This window comes from Engraulis encrasicolus, chromosome 8 (genome assembly GCF_034702125.1).
Source record: "Engraulis encrasicolus isolate BLACKSEA-1 chromosome 8, IST_EnEncr_1.0, whole genome shotgun sequence".
NCBI lineage: Eukaryota > Metazoa > Chordata > Actinopteri > Clupeiformes > Engraulidae > Engraulis > Engraulis encrasicolus.
The window spans coordinates 28019260-28043076 of NC_085864.1; the positions used below are offsets into that span (position 1 = coordinate 28019260).

The 23817-nt window shown below is 39.2% G+C and overlaps 2 protein-coding genes across 2 annotated transcripts; one reads left to right on the top strand and one right to left on the bottom strand.

Annotated features, from left to right (window-relative positions):
• Positions 1-89: 89 nt before the first annotated feature.
• hfm1 (helicase for meiosis 1) lies at positions 90-17990 on the bottom strand. Its single transcript, XM_063205348.1, has 37 exons — positions 17929-17990; positions 17721-17833; positions 17420-17475; positions 17173-17243; positions 16926-17058; positions 16611-16762; positions 16012-16089; positions 12572-12724; positions 11847-12047; positions 11407-11495; positions 11248-11291; positions 10843-10944; positions 10314-10459; positions 9904-9998; positions 9521-9654; positions 9137-9184; positions 8223-8303; positions 7982-8073; positions 7359-7465; positions 7228-7275; positions 7019-7116; positions 6301-6435; positions 6100-6185; positions 5785-5868; positions 5113-5270; positions 4695-4798; positions 4081-4299; positions 3400-3524; positions 3195-3259; positions 2873-2970; positions 2459-2525; positions 2167-2270; positions 1896-1965; positions 1771-1798; positions 1627-1686; positions 825-901; positions 90-749 (listed from the first exon to the last, which is right to left on the bottom strand). The coding sequence occupies exons 3-37, from the start codon at positions 17442-17444 to the stop codon at positions 683-685; spliced, it is 3444 nt and encodes a 1147-aa protein (XP_063061418.1). The 5' UTR covers positions 17445-17475; positions 17721-17833; positions 17929-17990; the 3' UTR covers positions 90-682.
• A 742-nt stretch (positions 17991-18732) lies between these two features.
• On the top strand, positions 18733-20405 carry kctd14 (potassium channel tetramerization domain containing 14). Its single transcript, XM_063205350.1, has 2 exons — positions 18733-18822; positions 19305-20405. Exons 1-2 carry the CDS (start codon positions 18766-18768, stop codon positions 19974-19976), a joined length of 729 nt encoding a protein of 242 aa, XP_063061420.1. The 5' UTR covers positions 18733-18765; the 3' UTR covers positions 19977-20405.
• Positions 20406-23817: the final 3412 nt, after the last annotated feature.

The following is a 23817-nucleotide window of genomic DNA, read 5'->3' on the forward strand; positions in this document are numbered from 1 at the left end:
TTGACACCTGTCCAAAAGCGTCAAGATCAAAGATCAGATATGTCAGGCCTAATTAGTCACATGAGGAAATGTTGGACTGGAGGCAGTTTCATGGTGACTATTGAAACTGGTTATGTGAAATGAAACTTAAATTAACATCCATCAAAATCCCTAAATTCGTGTTTTTTTTGTTTTTAAGTGAAACTAGAGGTAGAGGTCTACCAAAGAAGAGGCATTATTGGCCACCAAAAGCTTGACAAGGACCCAGATGTGTTGTGCGAATTTTTATTTTGGTGATGAACCACTACAAAATAGAATTGATGTACGTACAACTCATGACCGACTATGTACAAAATCTCATCTGTACATGTTAATGGCGGTGCACATCCAAGCACAAAATTGAGTTGATGTACAAACAACTCTACAGACGTATGTACAAAAAATATATGCACAAGATCTTCCCAAGCTGGGAAGACGTAAAGGAAAAACAAAAATATGAAAATACAAATTCGCGTCACCTTTCAATACATATACCACCAAAGCCAGTTTTTACAGTTGCCTATCAAACTTAAACATTTAACAATTGTATCAACATTTTGAGGAGCATACTTTTTAAAAGCATCCATACAGACTACATCTTCAAGGAACTAACAACAGCCCAAACATAAAGTTCCATAAATCAATAATACAACTCTTGAACCTATCAAAAGAGTCCATCGAATATTCCACCAAAATCCTCAGATTCGATGTGGCCAACTGCTCCTGGAAAGCTGAAATTTTAAAGAAATTAAATGTTGATCTTTTTTTATGTATTTATGTCATCAGTAATTATTCAAGGCATTTACCTTGCACTGCTTCTTTGTTCAGTGATCTTGTTCAAGATATTCTTTGGGGTGGTTTGGCTGACATTTCCCATTCGATTCTAGGGATTTTTGCATAAATAAAATAAATGCAGGCATAATGCAAGTTAACGCATACAATATGACGCATAACATACAAATAAAATATACGATGTGCTTTTTAGTCTTGACTACTAGGGCATGATCTTTTTGTGGAACATTTTATTGCTTATCGGATGTACAGCATCTACTTGTACTTCCTACACACAACAAAACTACAGAACTGGGTAGCCTCACAATGCACGCCGCACCGACTGAGGCACGCTGTAATAGTCATGGAAAGGTTAAGACCATAGTACTACACTAGCAACGCACTACAACTGAAGTCATTGCCATTCTTGTAACAATACATTTTTAACGGGTTAAGAGCAGTGATGGCTGAGGTAGCAAAACTCATTCTGAGAAATTCAATTCTGTCATGGAAGGGCTACACGGGCAGACAAAGATGTGCTGATGTGTACATTCTATTTTGGACAAAAAGTAAAGTTGCAGTTGCACATTTCACTTGAATAAGCAAAAAAAAAGATCTGCCCATTTCTGATGTAAATTGGCTCTTTGGCTTACTTGACGACTATCTTACCACAGCCCAGTGCATATTACTCTTGAAGTTGGCCCGGCAATTGCTCAGCGACTTTTGTCAAGTGCAACAAGTTGCTGTCTGCCAGCTAGTTTGTTGCATCCGGGCAGTACCCCTACCCCAAACAAGCTACCAAAACAAATCCAGATCAAAGCCTGTGATTAGCCTTACCATTGGACTTGTCAGAGGCAGGATATCTTCAGAGTATCTTTCTTCACACTCAGTGGATTGCTTAAAATAATGGAAATGTCTGTTAGATCACATTGAGATGGGTGTCAAATTGGCTGTTTTGAGACATCCAACTAAGTTACTTACATGCTGCCATGCCTTGACCGGTGCAGCACTTGAATGGGAAAGACACAGATACACAAATTTGGTTAAGCGCACCGAACTGCAAAAAGTGATTTTCAGCATTTCATGTGTCTGACAACCCCACTCACCGTGGTCTTGTGTTTCCAAAGATGCCATTTGCCGTTCCTGTAGTGGGATGCCCTGGTGTCTGGCCCTGGCCTTCACAAAAAAAAGGAGAGAAAAAATACCCAGCACATTTAATGTAGGTCATAATTCATTGGCACTACACTGAAAATCGAAAGTACCACCAATACAAGCTCAAGTTGGAGGATCACAAGATAAGATGTATGGCATGGTAGTACAAGGTGTGACCGATCCATGTGTTTTTTTCCCCCCTTTTTTGTTATACAAGTTACCTACTTTGGTAATGTCCAGGGTGAAAAATATTTCTTCCTGTATAGAGTCCATCAGAGAGGTCAGCAAAAGGAGACGCCATTGCAGAGTATCCAGGCCTTCGGTCAGATCTGTAGGGGGGAGACAAAAAAAAGAAATTCAACAATTTGCTAATTAGAACTAAATATAGAATTTTCTAAACGAATCTCAAACCAATTAGCCATGTTTGGCTTATGGATATTCAATCTCACTGTGTGATAAACCACATCAATGTTGAACAATTTGAAGTAGCCTGTTAATGTGTCTGAAAACCACTCACCGCGGTGTCATGTTTACAAAGTTGCCTTTTGTGATTCCTGTTGGAGGACTTTCTGATGTTTGATGAACTTCAGAGAAAAAAAATGAATGTGTTTTATTGCACATCATAACACTAGCATTATTCTTACATATTATTACATTTACAAACCCCAACACAGATGAAGTTAGGATATTTGGTAAACTGAATAAAATCAAAATACAATAATTTTCAAAAAAATAAAACTATGAAGGAGTGGAGAAGGACTTTGTATTAGATGCAATTTTGAAAGTCTTTCCATTTGTCCCCAAAATGTTTTGTAGATTTGGCTCATTTATGTACAGTACATTTTCATTAATTCATGGTGATGACTGGCCAGTGGCCAGGTATCCTAGTGATTATTTTTGACAACTGCACATTGGAAGTTACTGTACATACTTTGATAAAGTTCAGGATGAAAAATATTTCTTCCTGCATGGGTGCCATCAGAGAAGTCAAAAATAGGGGATGCCATATCAGAGTGTTTCTGGTCAGATCTGTAGAACATACAACACCATTACAATAATTAGCTAAACACACAACATCATAATAAATACATATATCATGATAAATAAAAAGCACAAGATATACAAATATAAACTTTTAAAAACATTTCTCTCATAGCCAATTTTGGCTTATAGATACATGATATAATTATTATGCAATAGGGGCGATTCACAACATTACCTGAGACATCTATATTATCATTATCTAATATTACCTTGAGACATCAGGTGGGATGCACTGTCCTGCTCTTGCTGTGTCATTCCCAAGGTTCATTCGCATCTTAAAGAGACAAGTCCTCATGTCATAACCATCATCACTCACACCAACCAAACCAAGCACTCATGGAGCATAGACCTCCCTCATGGGCTCAACAGCCATCGACCATTCCAAACATACTACAACTCTGTGAATCTCAATACCTTTAATCGTTTCACCGGTGTTTCCATGAGTGACTCGTTTCTGCTCACAAGTTCTCTGAGGTAAGATGAAAAATGTGATGCTGGTCTCTCTGTCCTCTTCAGTCCCACCTGCGCACCAGCTTTGGCTGAGGAAGACCATTTGTACAGTTACGACTTTGAAGTGCTGGTTCCAGCATGTACACACAGTGCTGCATTACTCCCCCACTGTCCGATTCCAAAGATTAACTTCTTAGTTCATAAGATTTTAGGTTATCGTTGGTGCCTGATTTTCAGCCAAGGGGAGAGCCAGGAATAGGAATGTTTATTATATAAATGTATGACACAAATCATACATTACTTGTCAGGAAAATTAAGTGAAATGTAAATACTTTAATGCATGATGTTGCTAAATTGAGTATTACGGCAATGTCTAAAATAAGTCAGCATTGCTGTTTACTTTTGGCATGGAAAAACACTCCATACTTAGGTACCACCAGTAATAAAAAATAAGTAAACACTGAAACACAATCGTTGCTTGCATTGCAGAAAAATAGAAACCCCACTTGTGCCTTCACTGCTTACTTTTTTAACAGCTTACTGCAGAGTGAATATACAGTATACATAAGGTGGGCCAAAAATAAGGGACATATTTTGAACGCTCATTATATAAAGTGATATACCCATTGGATAAAACAGTTCTACCTTCATCTGAAGGGTTGGTGCTGTTCCCTTTCTTGGTGCGAGCTGTGGCCTGTCCAATTGGCTTTTTACTGACGGCAGCTGAATTTGACTTGTTCACATTCACATTGCTGCTTCCCTTCCAAGACACGGCCGCGACCTCAACCTCTTGGCCACAGTTTTCATCTCCAAATGGCTTCCCAGAGTAAAAGGTAGTGAATTTCTGATGAATGTCTAATCCCACTTCAAAAGCAATTCATAGAGAGAGGACATACATTAGGTTTTACTATGAAACAATAAATATCATCAAAATTAATCACACTATATTTCTTAAAGTAGCACAGCACATTTTTATAAACCACAAAGCACATTTTTATAAACCACACAACACCCTGTCAGCACTGAATATTACTGAGAAAAGACTTCAACATCATTCTTCTCATTCACCAGTGCATTATCTGACTTGCACAATCATGCACAATGTAATAAGCGTAGGATGCACACTTGCTAATATACTACTTTAAATTGTTTTGTACAGAATGTGTTAATACTGACAAAGAAAGAGCTTTGAGATTTTGCTCATCATCCAAGTCATGTGGCATGTTTCAGTTGCCTAATGCAGTCCGCAGTAAACTGACCATATTTAGAGCTGATTAAACTCATGCTGATGTCATCTCCTTTGGCTGCCCTTGTAATGGAAATCTTCCTGGACCAAGTCCCTGACTTCAAAAACGCTGAATCACTGGAAAAGAATAATTTGGCAAATGTAGTATTTGTATAATATTGTTTCTCAACGGGGGTGCTAAAGACCCCCTGGGGGCATTTGGGAGCCCTAGGGGAGCATTGAGAAGGAGACAGCTAAGAGGGGGCATGCTCAATTACAATTGGAGGGCAATAGTCTTAAAAAAAAAAAAAAAAAAACCTAATAATGAGGGGGGCGTTGGCAGGCTTATGATGAGGCCCAGGGGGTGTTTATTCAAAAAGATTGAGAAACACTAGTATAGTAGTTCAAGTCACATATTCATTATAATAACATTGCAAAAGAAAAGGTCTTACAAGAGTGTTTGGTAGAAGACCACATTGTTGTCACAGTCTCCTATGATTAGGTTGACGTGATGTCCACCCATGGAGGCGTTGTTGGCACTCATCTGACCAAAGTTCGTCATGCTCACAGTGACTGAAACGTCTGCTCCAGCGTTGCTGTATACCGGCAGCTGATGGTGAAACAAGTAGATAGTTTGATGCTTTACTGAGCAGAGCACAACTATTTTACAAGGGTAGTGGTTACAGTCACTGGAGAAATGTGGGGTTAGATGCCTTGCTCTAGGGCACATCAACCATTACTTCTTAGTTTGGGTGGGCGGCCTTATGTCCCAGCCGGGACGAAGAGGATAACAAAGTAAGTAAGTTGGTTGGGCTATCTCACTGCTCTCCATCTTCATTCACAGTTTTGCCATTTCCATTTCTCTCGAATGAATCAATACTTCCGCTTCCACTGGAACATTGTGGGAGAATTCCTCACAATACCCTTGACTTGTTAGTACCCAGTGATGCAGCCCTTTATTCAGCCCTTTCCGAAATCCTGGCCATTCTAAAGTGGTCATGGTTTGAAACATTTCTATGTTGGAATCGGCAGGAATTCTCCTTTTAGGGGAGACTTTCAGCAGTTCGGGTCAGGTCTCTGGTGTAGGGTTAGGATCTTCGGAAAGTTACGACAGCTTACAGTACCTGCTCCAGGTGAAGTTCATACTTGGGCAGTGCGAGAACACTTTCTCTGATCTGGTTCCCAAACGGTGGATGTCTGTTTACAATCTGAAAAGATAAACATTAAAGAAGCAGCATGATGCATTTCAGGTTGTCTGAGGCAGGTAAACAAGCATTGAATGTAGGATCTAACATAGCTCTTAAGTGTAAAACACAAAACACATGGCGTGGATGTGAAGTGAGTCCACAACATATTGTATTATGCATATTACTTCTCTAAGCATCACTCATGCATTGCTATGTACATATGTGTAGTATTTGGCGTTGACGTTTCATTACCAGTTCCAACTCTCTGGCATTAGTCTGTTCAATTTTTCCAAATGTTGTCAATCCTGCATTCACCATGGCTGTTGCCAGGTGAACTCCTGCATTGTTTCGTATTGCCACAAAGATAGAAAGAAAACGATCAGTATATTTACAACACTGTAAGTAGACAATGTTCAATTTCATACTGTATTTATAACATAGTACAAAGCATACCAATTTTATCCAGCTGCCTTGCGATGTAAGGAGAGTTTTCCCATAACTTTGCTCGAAAACACTTTGCCAGTGTCACTGCGTTCATGAGCGCGGAAAAGTTATTTCTGGGATGGTGACTCAGAAACTCTGCAAGACCTAAAATGTAAGACAGTGTCTTCAGTACATATAGCACCTGCACAAATTGGTAGGGCCACAACAAGTGGAAGTGATAGAAATGAGATACATTAGTCTCCAGGAGGCCTTAAAGGTAGAGTATTTTCTTAGGTAGTTTGCCTCCGACTCAGTTTGTTGTCGACTCACAAATGTTATCTTTTTCATTAGTATTTTCCACCACCACCACCAATTTGTAAGTTTTGCATTATGACTGGGAAAATGGCACCTTTCCTGCATACAAATGTGAATCTTTTCCAGTTATAGACATTTGGACAGACTAATACAAATAAGTTTATTACTTAGTAAATATTAATGAAATGGGAGGCATAGCTGTAATGAACCACATAGTTACAATGCCTATTCTGACCAAAACCCTACATATTCCCTTAAGTTTAGGCTCAATGCAGAATTTCTTAGAGAATGATACGTTTTTAACAAGTGTTTCATGTGTTTCAATATTTGTATACACAGTTGTGATAAGCTGTTTGGCACTAATTTAAGACGACACACAGTATATATACAGTAAGTATGTGGGTGTACAAAAACACGACATGAATAGGCTTACATTTGCTCACTCTGACACCATTTTTGAATATTTTTCCCGTATCTTGTGAGAGTCCAAAGTCTTGCACCGACAAGCATCCTAGTTGAGCCTGAATCAGGCTAAAACAGTGCGGTTGAAAAAATATCTTTCATTACATTTAGCTTACAGGCATTGTAAAATCCTTCTATTATTCTTTACATAGAAAAAAAACTTCATGGAAATTCACTCACCAGCTCACTTTCATTTCAGTGTTTTTAATCTTGCCTTCCATAGGAAACCTTGATAAAAAAAAAAAGTCGTTCAAAGAGATGTACTAGTATGTTGAAACTTCATAACATTGCTTAGAAATATTTTTTCTAACCGTATGGTAGTCCTGTGCTTGTCTTTGTTCAGTGTGTTCAGCGTTCGTTTCTCATTCACCCTCAGCTGTATATCACGAAATTCCTGACTTTTGGAAATCATGGAAACCTTAAAGAGAAGGATAAATTAAAGGATAAATTTTTATATTTCTCATTTCCAGACAGATAATCAAAAAAATAAGACTTGCAGTACAATAAACAAAATGATAAAATCAAAGTTCACCACTTAGCAGGCAGCAACGATAGCAAAAAAATATACGAGATGAGAAATGTTCCTACGCAAAACAAATGCCCTGAGTTGAGGTTTTTCTTCGCTACCTTCTCAATTGGGACAGAATCCAAAAACCAAAAATCCAGCCTTTTTCACAATGAAACCAGGGACAGGGTTCCGATAGCATTTTTGTGATGTCACTTTGCAAATCTATGTCATGACCAAATGTTAGCGATCCTTCCTCTAGTAATAGTTTCTCAATTTGGCCGTTCCAGACCGTCTGGAAAAATGAAATTAGTGCAAGGGTATGGTAATCCCAGACTAGGAGCGGGGCCACCACAGGGAAAAAGTTTGGCGAGCTGTGGTCTAAAGCTTCTATTTCAAAAGTGATACTATATGAGGCTGAAGACTTACCAAATCAGTCAGACTTTCCAAACCAGATACGCTTGTGAACAGTTGAATGGTGTCATAGGCCACACTGTATCTTGTCATCAGTCTTCCCTTTTCTGTAAATAAGAGAACACAACAATAGCTTAGTGTCAACAAATGTAAAATGTATTTTCTCTGATCTTTACTTATAATTCTTTAATGTATTAACAACTTTTGACATTTACAGTTACAGGTGCATATGTATGTAACTGTAGCTAATTTATACCTGTTGATTTGATATTTATATCTTCATCCATGGTAATGAGACCTGTATCTGACAGGGCCTTCAAATTTTTCAAACACAGATCTGAAAGCATAAGGAAGGCAGGACTCATTTACATTTTACATACAAGTTGTAACAACAAATCTTCACAGATTGTTGGCATTTTTCAATTCAATCATACATTTTACATACAAGTTGTAACAACAAATCTTCACAGATTGTTGGCATTTTTCAATTCAATCATCGAGGTTAAGAGCTGGCTTCAACAAGACAGTCTAAAACAGTGATTCTCAAGCTTTTTTAAAATTAAACAGCATATTGTTGAAAAAATACAATAATACTAGTAATACTACTACTACTATATAAATAATAATAAGCTGCGTTGCCCTCAAGGCGACCCCAGGGTCACTGGCGAGTGTAATGCCATTGAAACTGGCCTGTTTTTATGTAGGTTGCTCATCATACATTATCTCCTCATTTACATACATTTTCAAAAATCAAGCACTCAAGCACAGTCAAGTCCCCCGAAGATCCCCAAACCAAAGAAAATGGCTGCTACCTCAGCATCAGTTTCTTTGCACCTTTTAAGTGGGGAAGGTTAACAGAAGTCATTAACCCATTAAAGCTTAACATATCTAATGTGTAACGAAATTGTCAGCGTTGTTAAAGGTAAATATACATAGATGCTGCATCAGATTTTAAAGATAAATTCCCACAGATGCGTTTTTAAGTCTTAATGTGTTAAAGGAAGACAAAAGTAGTTTTCCCTGTTTGGTTGACTTACAGGATGTACCAGAGTCACATCAATGAGGAGGGTTTTACAGACGGGCAAAAACAACAACAGTGATACCGTACAGCAAGAGAAGTCTTACCAGAGATTCTAGGAGTATTATCTTATCCAGTCTCTCTGGTCTTACCTTGCAATCTGGCCTCAATATCCATTTTGTTGAGTTCGGAAGGAAATCCTGAAAAATGCATAAAGGGGACATGAAATTAATTGAGTATACTAGTATGTATACTTGTACGCTACTAAAGAGTTAAAGTAGATTTCATAATAACCACTTAAAACCATTAAGACCTAATAGGTCTAAAAATGTAATAGAAATGTCAACAGTGTTCAATGTAAATATGCATAGTATTGATGCTGCAGCCAGTCTTATTGGTTTAAAATGTGACAGGGAGTTGATTATTGTAGCGTGAATAAAGTCCGCAACACTGCTTGTCTTTTGTGTTCATTTTAATAATGAGAGTGCAACGTGGGGCCCACATTTACTCCTTTGAACAGGGGAGTTAATTATTACCATAATGCTTTGGGTTTTTCATGGCCCGGATGTAGAGGAACGTAGAGCGTATCCAGTCCAGTGCCATGTTCACATCACTGATAGTGTGGAGAACGATCTCAGCGTTCAGATGCTCCAGCAAGTTTGAATGCAAACTGTGTTGATTGAAAGAAAACGTATTTCTGAGTATTTCCTCATGCTTTTCTGTATACATAGGTTTCACGTTTACAAGCATTCGTGCTTTGAGGAGGGGCTAAGAAGCCAACCACGTGAGCTCATTTTTTGAGTGACTGCATTTTCCAACAATCAGAGGTTGAAAAGTGCGGCCAGCGGTGTTCACAAATGTGCAACCCATGTATAAGCAGTGCGGAAAACGGTATATTCAACTAAGTCATTAAACATACCTGCTCTCAATGGTCTCTGCTCCACTTAAAAATCTGGAGTATTTGTCTTTTGTTTGTGACTTTGTCATGATCACGGCAGTTGCAGACGTATCAAACTAGAGGGGAAACAACATACTGTAGCCTCTTTCTTCTTACAGTCATGTATGGGATATCGACGCACATCAAGTCACAGACCACATTATTGCATTTATTTACATTAGTATCCCCATAACGCACGCCTTACCATCTGAGGCTCGTTGTAATTGAAAGGTTAATTACCACAGTACTACTCCACTATGACATAACACAGCACCTTTAGTAATGCACTACGACTCCGTCATTGCCATTCTTGTAACAATTAAGTGATAATAATAATGCCATTTTTTAACGGGTTAAATTACATTATCAACAAACTGGGTGGAGTCTCCTACCTGTGGCCTGCCTGCTCGGCCAATCATCTGGAGGATGTCCGCCTCACTGTAGTCCTCACAGGCGCCCTGCACGTAGTGTGCCGTGGACTTGATCACCACAAGATGAGCAGGGAGGTTCACCCCCATCGCTAACGTGCTTGTGGTAACTATGAGATGTACAGAGGCACAGTGACATGATTTGCTATTAAATGATGATGATGATGGTAATAATAATAATAAGAGGAAGAAACAGAATTCAAAGCAGAACAAATTCAAACAGTGTGCATGCCCGTGCTGAGGTTTTTATGGAAATATGTGCAGAAATTGACATAAACGGGCTCTATAAACTTGGATTTTTACCAAGGTTTCCAGTGATACCAAATGTATCAATGATAGACAAACCTCCTATTAGAAGTATTTTTGGTATGTTGGCGTGACAGAAGTACTGTATATCATTATCAACCCACCCATTTGGACAGTAGTACATGTGCAATGCCATTAAATAACATAAGTGCAATGACGTGAAGCAACACAAGTCTTCAAAACTCACAGAGTACAGGTAAGTCTCCTTTGGTAAAAGCCTCCTCAATGACTTTCCTGTCTGATGCATCAACGCCTGCATGATGGTATGCGACACCATGCATGACTAAATCTAGAGAAAATAAGATTATTTAAGTTTGATTCATTTCACACAATAAGTAAACCATAAATGATCATCATCATCATAAGCATGAACCGCACTCATTACTCTGGGTGTGACTGACAGAGCATGCAGCTCTATAACAGCAATACATCTAGTATTAAAAAAAAATCAATCAATCAATCAATCAATCAATCAATCAATCAATCAATCAATCAATAAATAAATAAATATAACACAGAGAAAATAACAATACACAACATTCTTTGAATAAACATCAGCTGTAACACTAATACACACAGCAGTAATACTAACCTCTTAGCTTTGAGTCCATCAGAGAATCAGCGTATTTCGTTAACCTAAACATTTTTGTGATAAATAAATGATATATGTAATAAATGTGATAAATGAGAAATTAGTGAAATATGATCAGATGTAGCATAATTGCACTACCACTATGACAAGAGGACTGACCTTAGTTTATGATCAACAGTCATGATGAACCTGGCATCCTTAGCAAGTACATCTGCTGATTGTTGAACCCCCTTTCTTGTAGAGCAAAACTGAAACAAAATGTGAGCCCTAAGATTCAGAATTACTGACATGCGAGATGTTTGTTATAGTTACGTTTGTTATAGTTACATTCATCACCATTTCCCTCCATTATCTTATTTTACATTGCATCAAGAACATTCCCAATTTAAGATCCATCCAGCAACATACAGTATTTGCATCAAGCACACCAAATTTACTGAATTACGTTTCAAAGCAGTTCAGTTGCCTACCACATAGTGGTGCTATGCCCCTATTCCATTTCCGTCACATACAAGTCCTCAAAGTGGCGACAGAATTTCACATCAGTCCGCACCAATGATACAGTAGTAGTCCGCACCTCCTGGGTTCTAAATACTCACCACAAGCGATGGCTTCTGGTCCGAATACGTCTGAATAATGTTGGCCATCTTGTAGTTCAGGGACAGGTCGAACTTGAATTCTGTTTGATTGGTGGAGCAAGGAAAGCCCAACACCACTTTCCTCAGCTGAACTGGCCTGTGGCTCTCATCCATCTTCAGACAGGCTGCAGGCCCCTCATGGTCAGACAGCCAACACGCGATCTGCAAAACACAGCATTGCATGACACAGAATAATAGTACACGTGTCAGTTTTGACCACACAGAAAAACAATGCATCTTTAATCAGTACAAAAAACATATAATATGTAGTTTTATTATAATATAATAAATTATATAACAATCTCTGTCTCAAAGTAAATAAAGAGGATGAACATAAACTGTTAACCCACCCATATTCTTCTGTAAATAAAGCTTCTCTTTCGGCTATAATGTGAGCGAGGTAAATATAAATCTTTCCTGATTTTCTGTTAATGAGTCAGATGTGAAGTATGGTTTCCATTTTTGTCTACAACAATGATGGGTTAATATTAAGCTACAGGAAACAGTACAAGTTGCAAAGCAGGATTTTACGAAAGATTTTGATGAAAATAGTGGATTTATGGAAATAGTTCCAGTCTTTTACATTGTTAAGTCTTGGAGAATATGATGAGACCTCTGTTTTGATGGCACAGGTCGGTCGCACAACTTTTACACAAACATAAAAATCTGCATTACAAATGACTCACATCTGAAACGTTTGGGATGGTTGCAGAGACGGCCACAAATCTGGTCTGGGTGCTTTGGCTTTCATCTTCAAAGGCAGAAATGTTCATGGTCTTCATCCGGCTGATGACCGCTTCTAACGTGGCCCCGCGCTGAGTGTCTTTGAGCACATGTACCTGTAATTGAAACAATCAGACACACACACACATGCACGCACGCATGCGCACACACACAAACACAAACACACACACACACACCGTCTGCATATGGTTTGGGGGCCGTTTATGTCCGTTATGCAGTTTCACATGGACTATGACATTTTTATAAAGGAATCTTAGAAATTACATTTGCAATACAATAAGTTATGGTTTAGTGAAGGTGTGGTCTGTTGTAAAGGTGCCCTCCTTCAATATAGGCCTAAAAGTGTAGGCCTATTTGAAGGCCTAGTGAAGATTTTGAACAGTGTGAAGACAACACTCCACACACTCCCGCTGCAAGCGCAGAATATATTCCTGTAGTTACATACCCTGCAGTCATAGTAACTTATATCACTGCAGTATTGCCTGTATGCAGTTTCTGTAAAGGTGAACATGAACTCACTGTCTGCACACAATTTGTGTCAGAGTCACATGACTCAAAGATCAGACATTTAAGTAAGAATGGCCACTGCTTTGGTTGCCTTAAAAAAGGACATCTGAGCAAGAACTGTAGTAAAAGAATGCATTGTGAAATCTGCAGACGGAAACATCCTGCACTATTGCATGCAAACAACATGAACAACAAACAGAACAGTTCACAGAAGGCCACAAGCTTGAAGGAAAAACCTGTGCAACGTGAGCTGGCTTCATCCGGCCATGCAACTGGGGCCAGTAAGGATTTCCAGTATAGTGGCACAATTGGAATACTGGAAAAGGACTGCAAAAATGAAAAGGTAAATCAAATGAAAGATTTTGCTGTAGATGTCCAACATGAACTGGATAATAATAATAATAAGGAAGTGGATGCATTGAAAGAAAAATTAGAAGCTTTAAAGGTGGAGCTAAATATTAAGATGGCTGAGAAAAACGGTCAAATAGTAGATCTTGAAATGCAATTGAAAACTCAAAATAGGAATGAACATTTATTGGAACAGCTGGAATATCAGTTGAAAGAAACCCAAGACAGTCTGCAGACCAGGAGTGCGGAGCTGCACAAACTGCAGACTGAATTCGATGTGCTAATGGAAAGGCACAATAGGATCCTGAAACAGACTGCTGTGAAAGATGCTGAATGCAGGAATAGGCTCTCATCACTGGATACCAAGAACATGAACCCAAAGGAAAGAAACGCCTGGACAATAGAACAGCTGAATACTCACCTTGAACCCCAGCAGCAGGGTAGCTTGACACGGGAGAAGCCCACAGACCTGGCCCTGTCTTCACCACAACCAATGGCGCGAGAGGAAGGTGAGGGCACAGAAATGGAGTCATCTGCAGTCAGGTCGCTGCTTTCTCTGGAACAGTGCCTTTCCTCTCCTCAGCCCAACAAGACCGTGCCTTTGCATGTGAAGCACCAGCAGGAGGGGACGGTGAAGTCCCTGGTAAACCTGCAGTACATGAAGAACGTTCTCTTGCAATTCATCTGTCTGCAGTCGAGTAGGCAGAGGAAAAGTCTACTCCCAATCATCTGCACCATGTTCCAGCTCACCCCTGAGGAAGAGACCAAGTTGGCTGCCTTTGTCATGAGTGAGCACGATGCAGATGGAACCAGAGGCTCTGGATGGATCTCTTACCTGCAGAGCTTGACTTGACTGACATCTAGTCCGGTGCCAAGTCCTTGTGTGGTGCATGCATCGGTGTACAGGTCAGTGCCACCTCTTGACATGTACTGTGTGCTGTTCGACGCTGAAGAGTCAGCATGAGTTTGGCGGTGTCAGACTCCAAAAGGCAATGGATATGCACGCTCATACTCACACTGACAAACCTAAACATATCTGTGCGTGCCCACACACCAGTACATACATTTGCACTCATGAAGTTCTCAATATGCAGCACATGAACATCTCATTCTGCACATACATGGACTTAAACACTCTTGCATCACATGTACATTGGACTTGAACATCTGGACTTCCTTTTTTGCATCTGTGCAGTATGAACTTTGGGGTTTGTGGGAATTGTAAAAAAAGAGGGAAAACCTATGTATTGCAAATGACTGAATTGAATGTTCTATTAGTTAATGTTTGATGTGACATGGATTAATGTACATAACGGTGAAATAACATCAAAAAGGTTTGCAAAGAGTTTTGGCTCCTTTGTAAATTTAAGGTAATTGTCATGCTGTAGCCTGGACAATTAGGGGCCAGTATGTAGGAGCCAAAATGCTGGTTTATATGGATGCTGAGGTAAAATACAGCAAATATAAGAACCCTTATGGTATTGGTTTTAATATGCAATAATTTGGTTTGATTGTCTTTTGTTTTTGTTTCATATTCTTGGACCTGCCGCCCACCTACCTGATTAATTGTCTTGTCATGTCAGCATAGCTCCTCCTTTGATGTGCGTCATTGGTGCGCCTAATGGCAAGTGTTTAATTAGGTGCTCTGCACAGGTGTAGACAGGTTAGGTGGCGGTGAGGAAACAGTTTTTCGACCGCATTACTGCGCATTACTTTGTATTGTTTTGTGACACATTTGCACCGTTTTATTTCATAGTTTTGTTACAGTGGAAAAGTCAACCGGATTGCTGAATAAATACTCTTTTACGTTTATTTAATTCATCTCTCTGCGAGTGCTTTATCTTGGAAATGCGCGTCCGAAACACTCCTCCACCTGCCTCACGCGGCATTTAAACTTGGCTTGGAAAATGCCGTAACACACATGTACCTGTAATTGAAACAATCAGACACACACACACATGCACGCACGCATGCGCACACACACAAACACAAACACACACACACACACCGTCTGCATATGGTTTGGGGGCCGTTTATGTCCGTTATGCAGTTTCACATGGACTATGACATTTTTGTAAAGGAATCTTAGAAATTACATTTGCAATACAATAAGTTATGGTTTAGTGAAGGTGTGGTCTGTTGTAAAGGTGCCCTCCTTCAATATAGGCCTAAAAGTGTAGTGCTCCTGTGATGTAGTTTTCTCCTCTGCTTCCTCCATAAGCTATTGTATTGCTCATGTTAAAGATCTACTTTCACTGAAAACCAGTTTTACTTGACCCTTTCGAAATACGGAGGGTCATGCAAGTCGTGCTTCACCTCCACTGGCTGTGTTTCCCATTCACAGAAACAATACAGAGCTAGGAACGAATCAGGAAGAGCCTGTACATTTTACATCACAGTGAAAACGTGTTGTCCCACTTTGGTTTATGTCTGCCCGCCCCGTAGATGTAAAAACAGCAGCGCACAAAGGAACAGACTCTAGTGCCGGTCATGGTAGAATTTGGAGAGGACAAAATATTGTTTGTACCTCATCGATGAGAAACAGCTGTATCATGTGCAGAATGAAGCTGTCTTTCCACTTTCTTGTCATGCTGTCCCATTTTTCCTGAAGAGGAGGGAACAGTAAGACATAGTTGGTCATTAATATTATAAAGGGAAGGCCACTCTACGGAAATACTTCAAGTCTTCACTGGTATCTAAAGGGTGGAGAAGAATGATCCTGATGCTAGTCCGGATGATAGTTCAGCAACTGGTAGCTTGTTCCAAAATTGAGGGACAGAATGTGCTGCGTTATTAGTTAAAAATGAATCATTCCAAATCAAATAGTTCAGTCGAGTTTACATTGCACTGTCATTTAATTCTGAAGTGTTTACATGATGTTTTCAAAGCAGAATTAAGTTTTATGCAGAATTAAAATGTGTTCATTCTGAATCAAATGCATCAAGTAAATGAGGCCAATGACAGAAGTTTGGAGTGCAGCAGGCTAGAGTTCAGCAGTTTTGTTACTCACTAAACACAGCAACTCATTACATGTGTTTTAACATGCCCATTTTACATGACATTTTAATTTAATGCAAAATATAGTAAATCTTCACATGGGATCTTTTGATTTTTTTTAATACATACCGGTGTTGTCAGGATTATATGTGAATTCTTAATCTCAAAGACGTCGTCCACTTCTGTGTCTCCAGTTAACTCTTTGCAATTCAGTCCTAAACTTCCAAACTTTTGCTTCCAATTTTCAAACTGCTGACTGCACAGAGCTTTAATAGGTGCCACTGAAAAAAACACACAAAAAAAAACACATAGGTTATTTCAATCAGAAATCATAATTACATTTGTGTACTTAAGACATGACCCTGAGCCATTGAAATTAAAGTGTAAAGTAGTCATTGTTCATAAACACTGTGAATGCCCTGATGATTGACTACTAGTACTCACTGTAAACCACTTTCACATTCTGCCATGGTTCAGCAGATTCCATGAGCAAGCGGATGATGGCTAGCTCAAAAATAACAGTTTTCCCAGAACCCGTGGGGGCCGAGACGACAAAATTCTTATTGGTGTATAAGATCTGGGAAACAAAAATAAAGTTATAACAATTTTTAAAAGTTATGACGGCTTACTTAAATTAATTATCCAATTGACTATAAAGATTAAAACAAAATTGTATTAAAAAGGCTCTTACATCATCCAAGGCTTTTGACTGCACGTTATTGAAATAAGGGAACTGGTTGAAAACACTTCTGAATTTGGCAGCTATTTGAAAGTAGTTAAGTATTTTCAACTCATTGAAGTTGTTAAATTATTATATACATTTATAGTTGTTAAATTGTATTTTACAATGTGCTGTGTGTGTGTGTGTGTGTGTGTGTGTGTGTGTGTGTGTGTGTGTGTGTGTGTGTGTGTGTGTGTGTGTGTGTGTGAAAGGATACGAATCTCTGTCACTGAACGAAGCATTTTAAGGTCATTTAGGTCCCACAGCTCCTGCCTTCGATGTATGAGGGGAGAGAAAACAAGTAAGCAAGCACAATCAATGACTTGTAGGCTACAGGTCAGTGAGCACAACACCACTACTGGACACAAGGCAATCATTGACTGAATATAACAATAATTGTCTGTACGTTCACTTCAAAAACTCAATAATTTAACAAGTACTAAGACTATCTTGCTGGCATCAGTAGATAGCACTACGTTCTTTGAATAGGTTGCCAAATAGATACCGGTAGGGCCTACCTAAATCAGATGTTCATGTTGAAGCAACGATACAGTGTAGACCTCCTTGTGTTGAAGTGATGATTGTTAACAGGAAGGCTGTTCCCGCTGATCATACAATTCGATACATCAATCTGCTAGAAAAGCAAATAGACACACAAGTCGTTAGAAAGTATCACTGTAGCCTATTGAACATCCGAAACAATCACTAGATAACTTGCCGTCATACATTGTTGCCATTGACAGTGTCAAAAAGTGTAGCCTATCCAAGCGCTACAGCAGGCTAGGCTAATAATGCTCGAGCCAGTGAGGAAAAACATAACTGTGTAGTTGACTCGGCTGCTGCAGATGGATATCAAAATTAAACCAACTGTCGATGTCATGAGACAAGAAATTATTGATGGAAAATACCATTCACATAATGGTTTCGGTCTTCATAGTAAACACTGACACAGTTCTTAGTTCTAGCTATCCATCAGCGTCTGTGACTGACTGACAACTATTGCACGAGCACACATATGTGGCGGGAAAACATTTAATAATTCTTTCCGTCAAATTTAGATTACTTCACTATCCACACTGTGCACTAACCTTTCAACAGTGCCCTCAACTTTACCTTTCCATTGACGTATTTAAACCCGCGCATTATAATTACCAAGTCGTTTGTAGCACTGTGACTGGACTGGCACAGACAGGCAGGTCAGGTGGAATTTTGAAAATGTCAACAAAGCCAGAAGATAGCACACAGAGTGGCAAACCTATTTACTCAGTGCAGCTGACCAAGACAACTGAATCACAACTTTCTGTGGTCTCAGATGTGTCAACACATCACCCACATTCATCTCTAGTTTGTCGGAACATGTTTAACTGCACTGCATGATATTCTCATCACGAGTGTACACTGCTCCTACTGCTGCTTGCAAGCGCTGCAGCCAGATAATCGAGTTTCGTCTGATGTCTTGTTTGCCGAGAGGCGTGGTCTAAGTTTTTGGTAGCAGCAGTGTAGGTTTAGCACAGGTGCAGTGGAGTTTTAGTTGAAGTTGACACTCGCCTCGAAAGCGCGGAAATGAGTCTCCCCGACTTCAAGTCTTCTAATAAACCATCGTCTCCCGGTGTGCAGTTGGTAAGATAGCTTTCCTGATAATTAATGTGCCAGGTGTAGCACTAGTCCACCATTTTTACACTGAGTCAACAATCCATGTGATGAGCTTTTGTAAAACAGCTGTTGGACCAGGAAAAGCAAAATAGGGTTGTATATTCACTTTAAGATGAGCTGTTCTTAATCTCAAATAAAGGTCTGTTTGATGGAATGAGCTGGTCTAACTTTCTGTATGAGTGATTCATGTTAATAAACATCTATCTATCTATCTATCTATATCTATCTATCTATCTATCTATCTATCTATCTATCTATCTATCTATCTATCTATCTATCTATGTCTGTCTGTCTGTCTTAATGGATTTTGCATAGCAATGACATTTGACTTTTGGTTATAACATGGGCTACTCAAAACACATATTTAAAGGTCATGTTATAGGCCTATGTGTGATACTGTTACATTATTGAATCTTGACATATTTTTTTTTCTTCCTCTTCCTATTCAGCACTCAGCCATTGTGCAACTAAATGTCGGCGGCCACATGTTCACCTCCACCCTCGGTACCCTGAGGAAGGTGCCCAACTCCAAACTGGCAGACATGCTGACTGGCCCTCCAAAGCACAAGGCTGACGCAGAGGGGCGCATCTTCATAGACAGGGACGGCACGCACTTTGGCCAGGTCCTTGAGTACCTGCGAACAGAAACTCTGCCCAGCCACCATCTTCCAGAGGTGTATCGCGAGGCGGTCTACTACGGGCTCAGGCCTCTGACCAAGCTGCTGGAGGAGACGCCGCAGCTGTTTGGGGAGACGGTGGGGAGGCAGCAGTTCTTGTCCCGAGTGCCCAACTACCAAGAGAACCTGGAGATCATCATGAGAGTGGCGCGGGCCGAGGCCATCGCCGCACGCTACTCCAACATCATTGTGTGTGTGCTGAGGTCTGAGGAGGACCTGGCGCGATACAGTGATGCTCTGCACAGTCTGAACGCTGAGAAGGAGTCCGTGGTGAGCTTCGGGCCGTGGAAGGCCCCGGCCACCGTGGAGGACCTTCTGGACTGCATCAAAATGGACATCGAGGCCAAAGGATATAGGGTGTCCTTTCAGCCTCACCACATTGACAAGACTTTCTTATTCAAGAGCTATGACTATTTTTACAAACTCACTTTCAAATGGTGGTGAATAGGCTTATATACTGTATATCATAAGTAACCAGAGAATGCATGACATTAATATGAAATCACATTTTCACTAACTATAGCCTATAGTTATAACTATAGTCAGTGAGCCTATAATCATATCTTTATAACTTGTATCATAATTTTATCAGGTTAACTAATGCCTAATAACTTGTTTAAAATATATATTTATGCTGTCTTTTAAAATAAAAAAAGTTACAGTAACATATTTTGAATATTCCAGAGTGACTTAACTTATTATCTCTTTATCAGTTTGCACTTGTTTATTTTTAGAGTGATTCACCTGTGTCACATGCTGGGTCAGCCCATATTACGGTAGCACGCTAGCATCCACCTTTGTGTAATATTGACATTAGATTGCAGTGCATTTCTTACATACCAGACAGCACACGAAGGAGTGCATGTGAGGAAACCATAATAGTCAGCCTGCCATCAGCAGCTAAGGTGCTTAAATAAACTTTTGATGGCATTTTTTGTTAAAAGTTGGCAACCATGCCAGAAGTTATCAGCATGGGCTAAAGTTTCAGAATCACCTGGTTGCCAACACGGAACTTGACCTTTAAGGTCAAATATGAAGGTCAAGAGGTCAACCACGGTCAAATAACAGTGTTATTTAGTTAAAAATTGTTACAAAGTTGTTAAAAGTGGGCAACCATGCCAGAAGCCATCAGCATGGACTAAGGATTCAGAATCAACTTGTTGCCAACACTGAACTTGACCTTTAGGGTCAAATTTGAAGGCCAAAAGGTCAAAAACAGGGTATTTTCTTGCTAATCTTTGTTGGGAACTGTATATTCATGGAATTCTTTTTCAAAAGTTGGCAACCATGCCAGAAGTTATCAGCATGGGCTAAGGTTTCAGAATCACCTGGTTGCCAACGTGGAACTTGACCTTTAGGGTCAAATCTGAAGGTCAAAAGGTCAAACACGGTCAAATAACAGAACCAATATGTTATTTAGTTACAAATTGTTCATAAAGATGTTAAAAGTGGGCAACCATGCCAGAAGTCATCAGCATGGACTAAGGATTCAGAATCAACTTGTTGCCAACACGGAATTTGAGCTTTAGGGTCAAATTTGAAGGTTAAAAAGGTCAAACACTGTGTATTTTAAGGTTTGACTTTTTGGGGGACTGTGTTCGTTGAAATCTTTTTCAAAAGTTAGTATCCATGCTAGAAGTTATCAGCATGGACTAAGGTTTCAGAATCACCTGGTTGCCAAGAGGGAATTGACCTTTAAGGTCAAATATGAGGGTCAAAAACAATGTATTTTCTGGTTAGTCTTTTTTTGGTGATCTTTATTATTGTTTTCAAAAGTTGACAACCATGCTAGAACATGGACTAAGGTTTCAGAATCACCTGGTTACCATATGGAACTTGACCTCTAAGATCAAATTTGAAGGTCAAAATGTCAACCGAGATCAATAGAAAATCTGTTTTTTGATGGTGTGCTTTCATAAAATAGTTGTTTGCATGGTACTGTATATTGAATAATTAGTAGGCCTGTAATTTAATGTTTGATTTGGCTTTTCATGGTGGGGCTCTAGCCTGTCATCCTTAGACATTCATCATAGCTCATTAGCATAGAATTAACTTAAACTTGTATTTTTAAAATTTTCATTCTGGTCATCTCAATTACTTTATTCTTCTTTGTGAAGCACATTAAGCTGCTGGTATGAAATGGGATATGCCTTGGCTCACCAGTGAATTTGCTTCTTTCCATAGAAAAAATAATGACTTTTAATGACAGTTATTTCTGATGTGTTCTGATGTGTTTCAAATGGTTATAGCAATGAAGGATACTTGCTGATTTGCTATGTCATATCAGTATTGCACACTTCTCTTGATGTTCTCATGACTACTGTAGAATGTTCTGTTGCAATTTCCCAGGCTTGAGTTTTTGTGTCACCTGTATAAAGCACCATGCTTATCTTTGGGTATTGATCGACTATTTTCAGAGGACAAAAAGGCAATTGATATGTTACCACCAAGTGATGCATATGGATTGCATCTTGCATAAGCAAATCAGCAGGCAAATGTATGGCCTCAGTCTGACAAAGTACATATTAACAAAGACACTGAGGAGACAGGTGGTTGGAAAGTTGTAGACCAACACTTGATGGCTGTGTGGTAAAGGAAACCTCCAGTTCCACATAGTCTTAGGACTGATAAGATGTGGTTGTAGAACCAAGTGGGCAATACATGCCTGCAGTTGCCTGAGGAATGGACAGCCCTGTATACCTGCATGTGATTAAAATGTAGACTGTTTAAACGCTGTAGGGATAGAACATGATCTGGATGACACAACCTTTTTGTAATAGCAGCAACAATAGCTCCTTTAAATACATAAATATCCAGTATGTACTGACATCACATTTGAATTTTAATTATTGTTTTAATTATTATTGAAGTAAAGAAACAATATGATCAATTACATTCTTGTTATTGACAATTTGCAATAATCACTTTCAGTTGTAGTAGGCCACCGCTCATCTGTTTAGAAGGTGCAGGATTCAGTAAAAAAAATCTGTATAAAAAGAAGACAATCCGCACACTTGAGGTCTTTTTCTGTGCAAAGAAGCTTTACTTGACTTGCAAGCTTTCATTCCTTAGACCTTCATCACACCTCTGCCTGATGAAGGTCTAAGGACTGAAAGCTTGCAAGTCAAGCAAAGATTCTTTGCACAAAAATAGACCTGAAGTGTGCGGATTGTCTTCTTTTTATACAATAATCACTTTCACTCATACCCTAATAATAAAGACTATATAACTTCTAAATATACAGTCCCCTAAAGTATTGGAACAGAAAGGCAAATTTCCTTGTTTTTGTTGTTCACTGAAGACTTGGGTTTAAAGGGGCTCTAAGTAGAATTAAAAGGTTAATTAATCACTGTCCAGAGTCATCTGATACTTACAGTAGGTGAAGTGTGACTCTCGAGACCACTTCCACCGTCCACTGTCAGAAAACCCCAAATGCAACTTTTGACAGCGCTGTCCGCTTCGGGAGAAACCTCATCAAAACAGTGTTTTATTTTCTTTACGATTATTTGTTCCAATACTTTCACTCACCTAAAATTATTTAAATAATATGAAATATTTCCGCCAGGTACTAATTATTCAATACATCATGCAAACAACTTGTATTTTATGAAAGCACATCACAAAAACCCCGGTTGACCTTTTGACCTTCAAATTTGACCTTAAAGGTCAGGTTCCATGCTGGCAACCATGGACCATGAAACCTTAGTCCATGCTGATAACTTCTAGCATGATTGTCAACTTTTGAAAAATAATTCCATGAATATGAAGCCCCCCTCCAAAAAAGGCAAACCAGAAAATGCATTGTTTTTGACATTCAAATTTGACCTTAAAGGTCAAGTTCCATGTTGGCAAACAGGTGATTCTGAAACCTTAGTCCATGCTGATACCATCTAGCATGGTTGCTTACATTTGAAAAAGAATGGCATGAATATACAGTTCCCAAAATAGACTAACCAGAAAATACATTGTTTTTGACCTTTTGACCTTTAAATTTGACCCTAAAGGTCAAGTTCCGTGTTGGCAACAAGTTGATTCTGAATCCTTAGTCCATGCTGATGACTTCTGGCATGGTTGCCCACTTTTAACATCTTTTTAACAAATTTTAACTAAATAACACTGTTATTTGACCGTGGTTGACCTTTTGACCTTTAAATTTGACCTTAAAGGTCAAGTTCCGTGTTGGCAACCAGGTGATTCTGAAACCTTAGCCCATGCTGATAACTTCTGGCATGGTTGCCAACTTTTAACAGAAAATGCCATCAAACATATATTTTTGTGGCTTGGC

Excerpts from the sequence above, each read along its gene's own strand:
- hfm1 (XM_063205348.1), bottom strand. The coding sequence starts at position 17,444 with ATGCTTCGTTCAGTGACAGAGATTC. Across the intron at positions 7,276-7,358 it reads AAGCACAGGACTACCATACG|GTTTCCTATGGAAGGCAAGA; the intron begins GTTAGAAAAAAT and ends TTTTTTATCAAG. Across the intron at positions 5,271-5,784 it reads ATGAACTTCACCTGGAGCAG|CTGCCGGTATACAGCAACGC; the intron begins GTACTGTAAGCT and ends TTTCACCATCAG.
- kctd14 (XM_063205350.1), top strand. The coding sequence starts at position 18,766 with ATGAGTCTCCCCGACTTCAAGTCTTCTAATAAACCATCGTCTCCCGGT. Across the intron at positions 18,823-19,304 it reads CGTCTCCCGGTGTGCAGTTG|CACTCAGCCATTGTGCAACT; the intron begins GTAAGATAGCTT and ends CTTCCTATTCAG.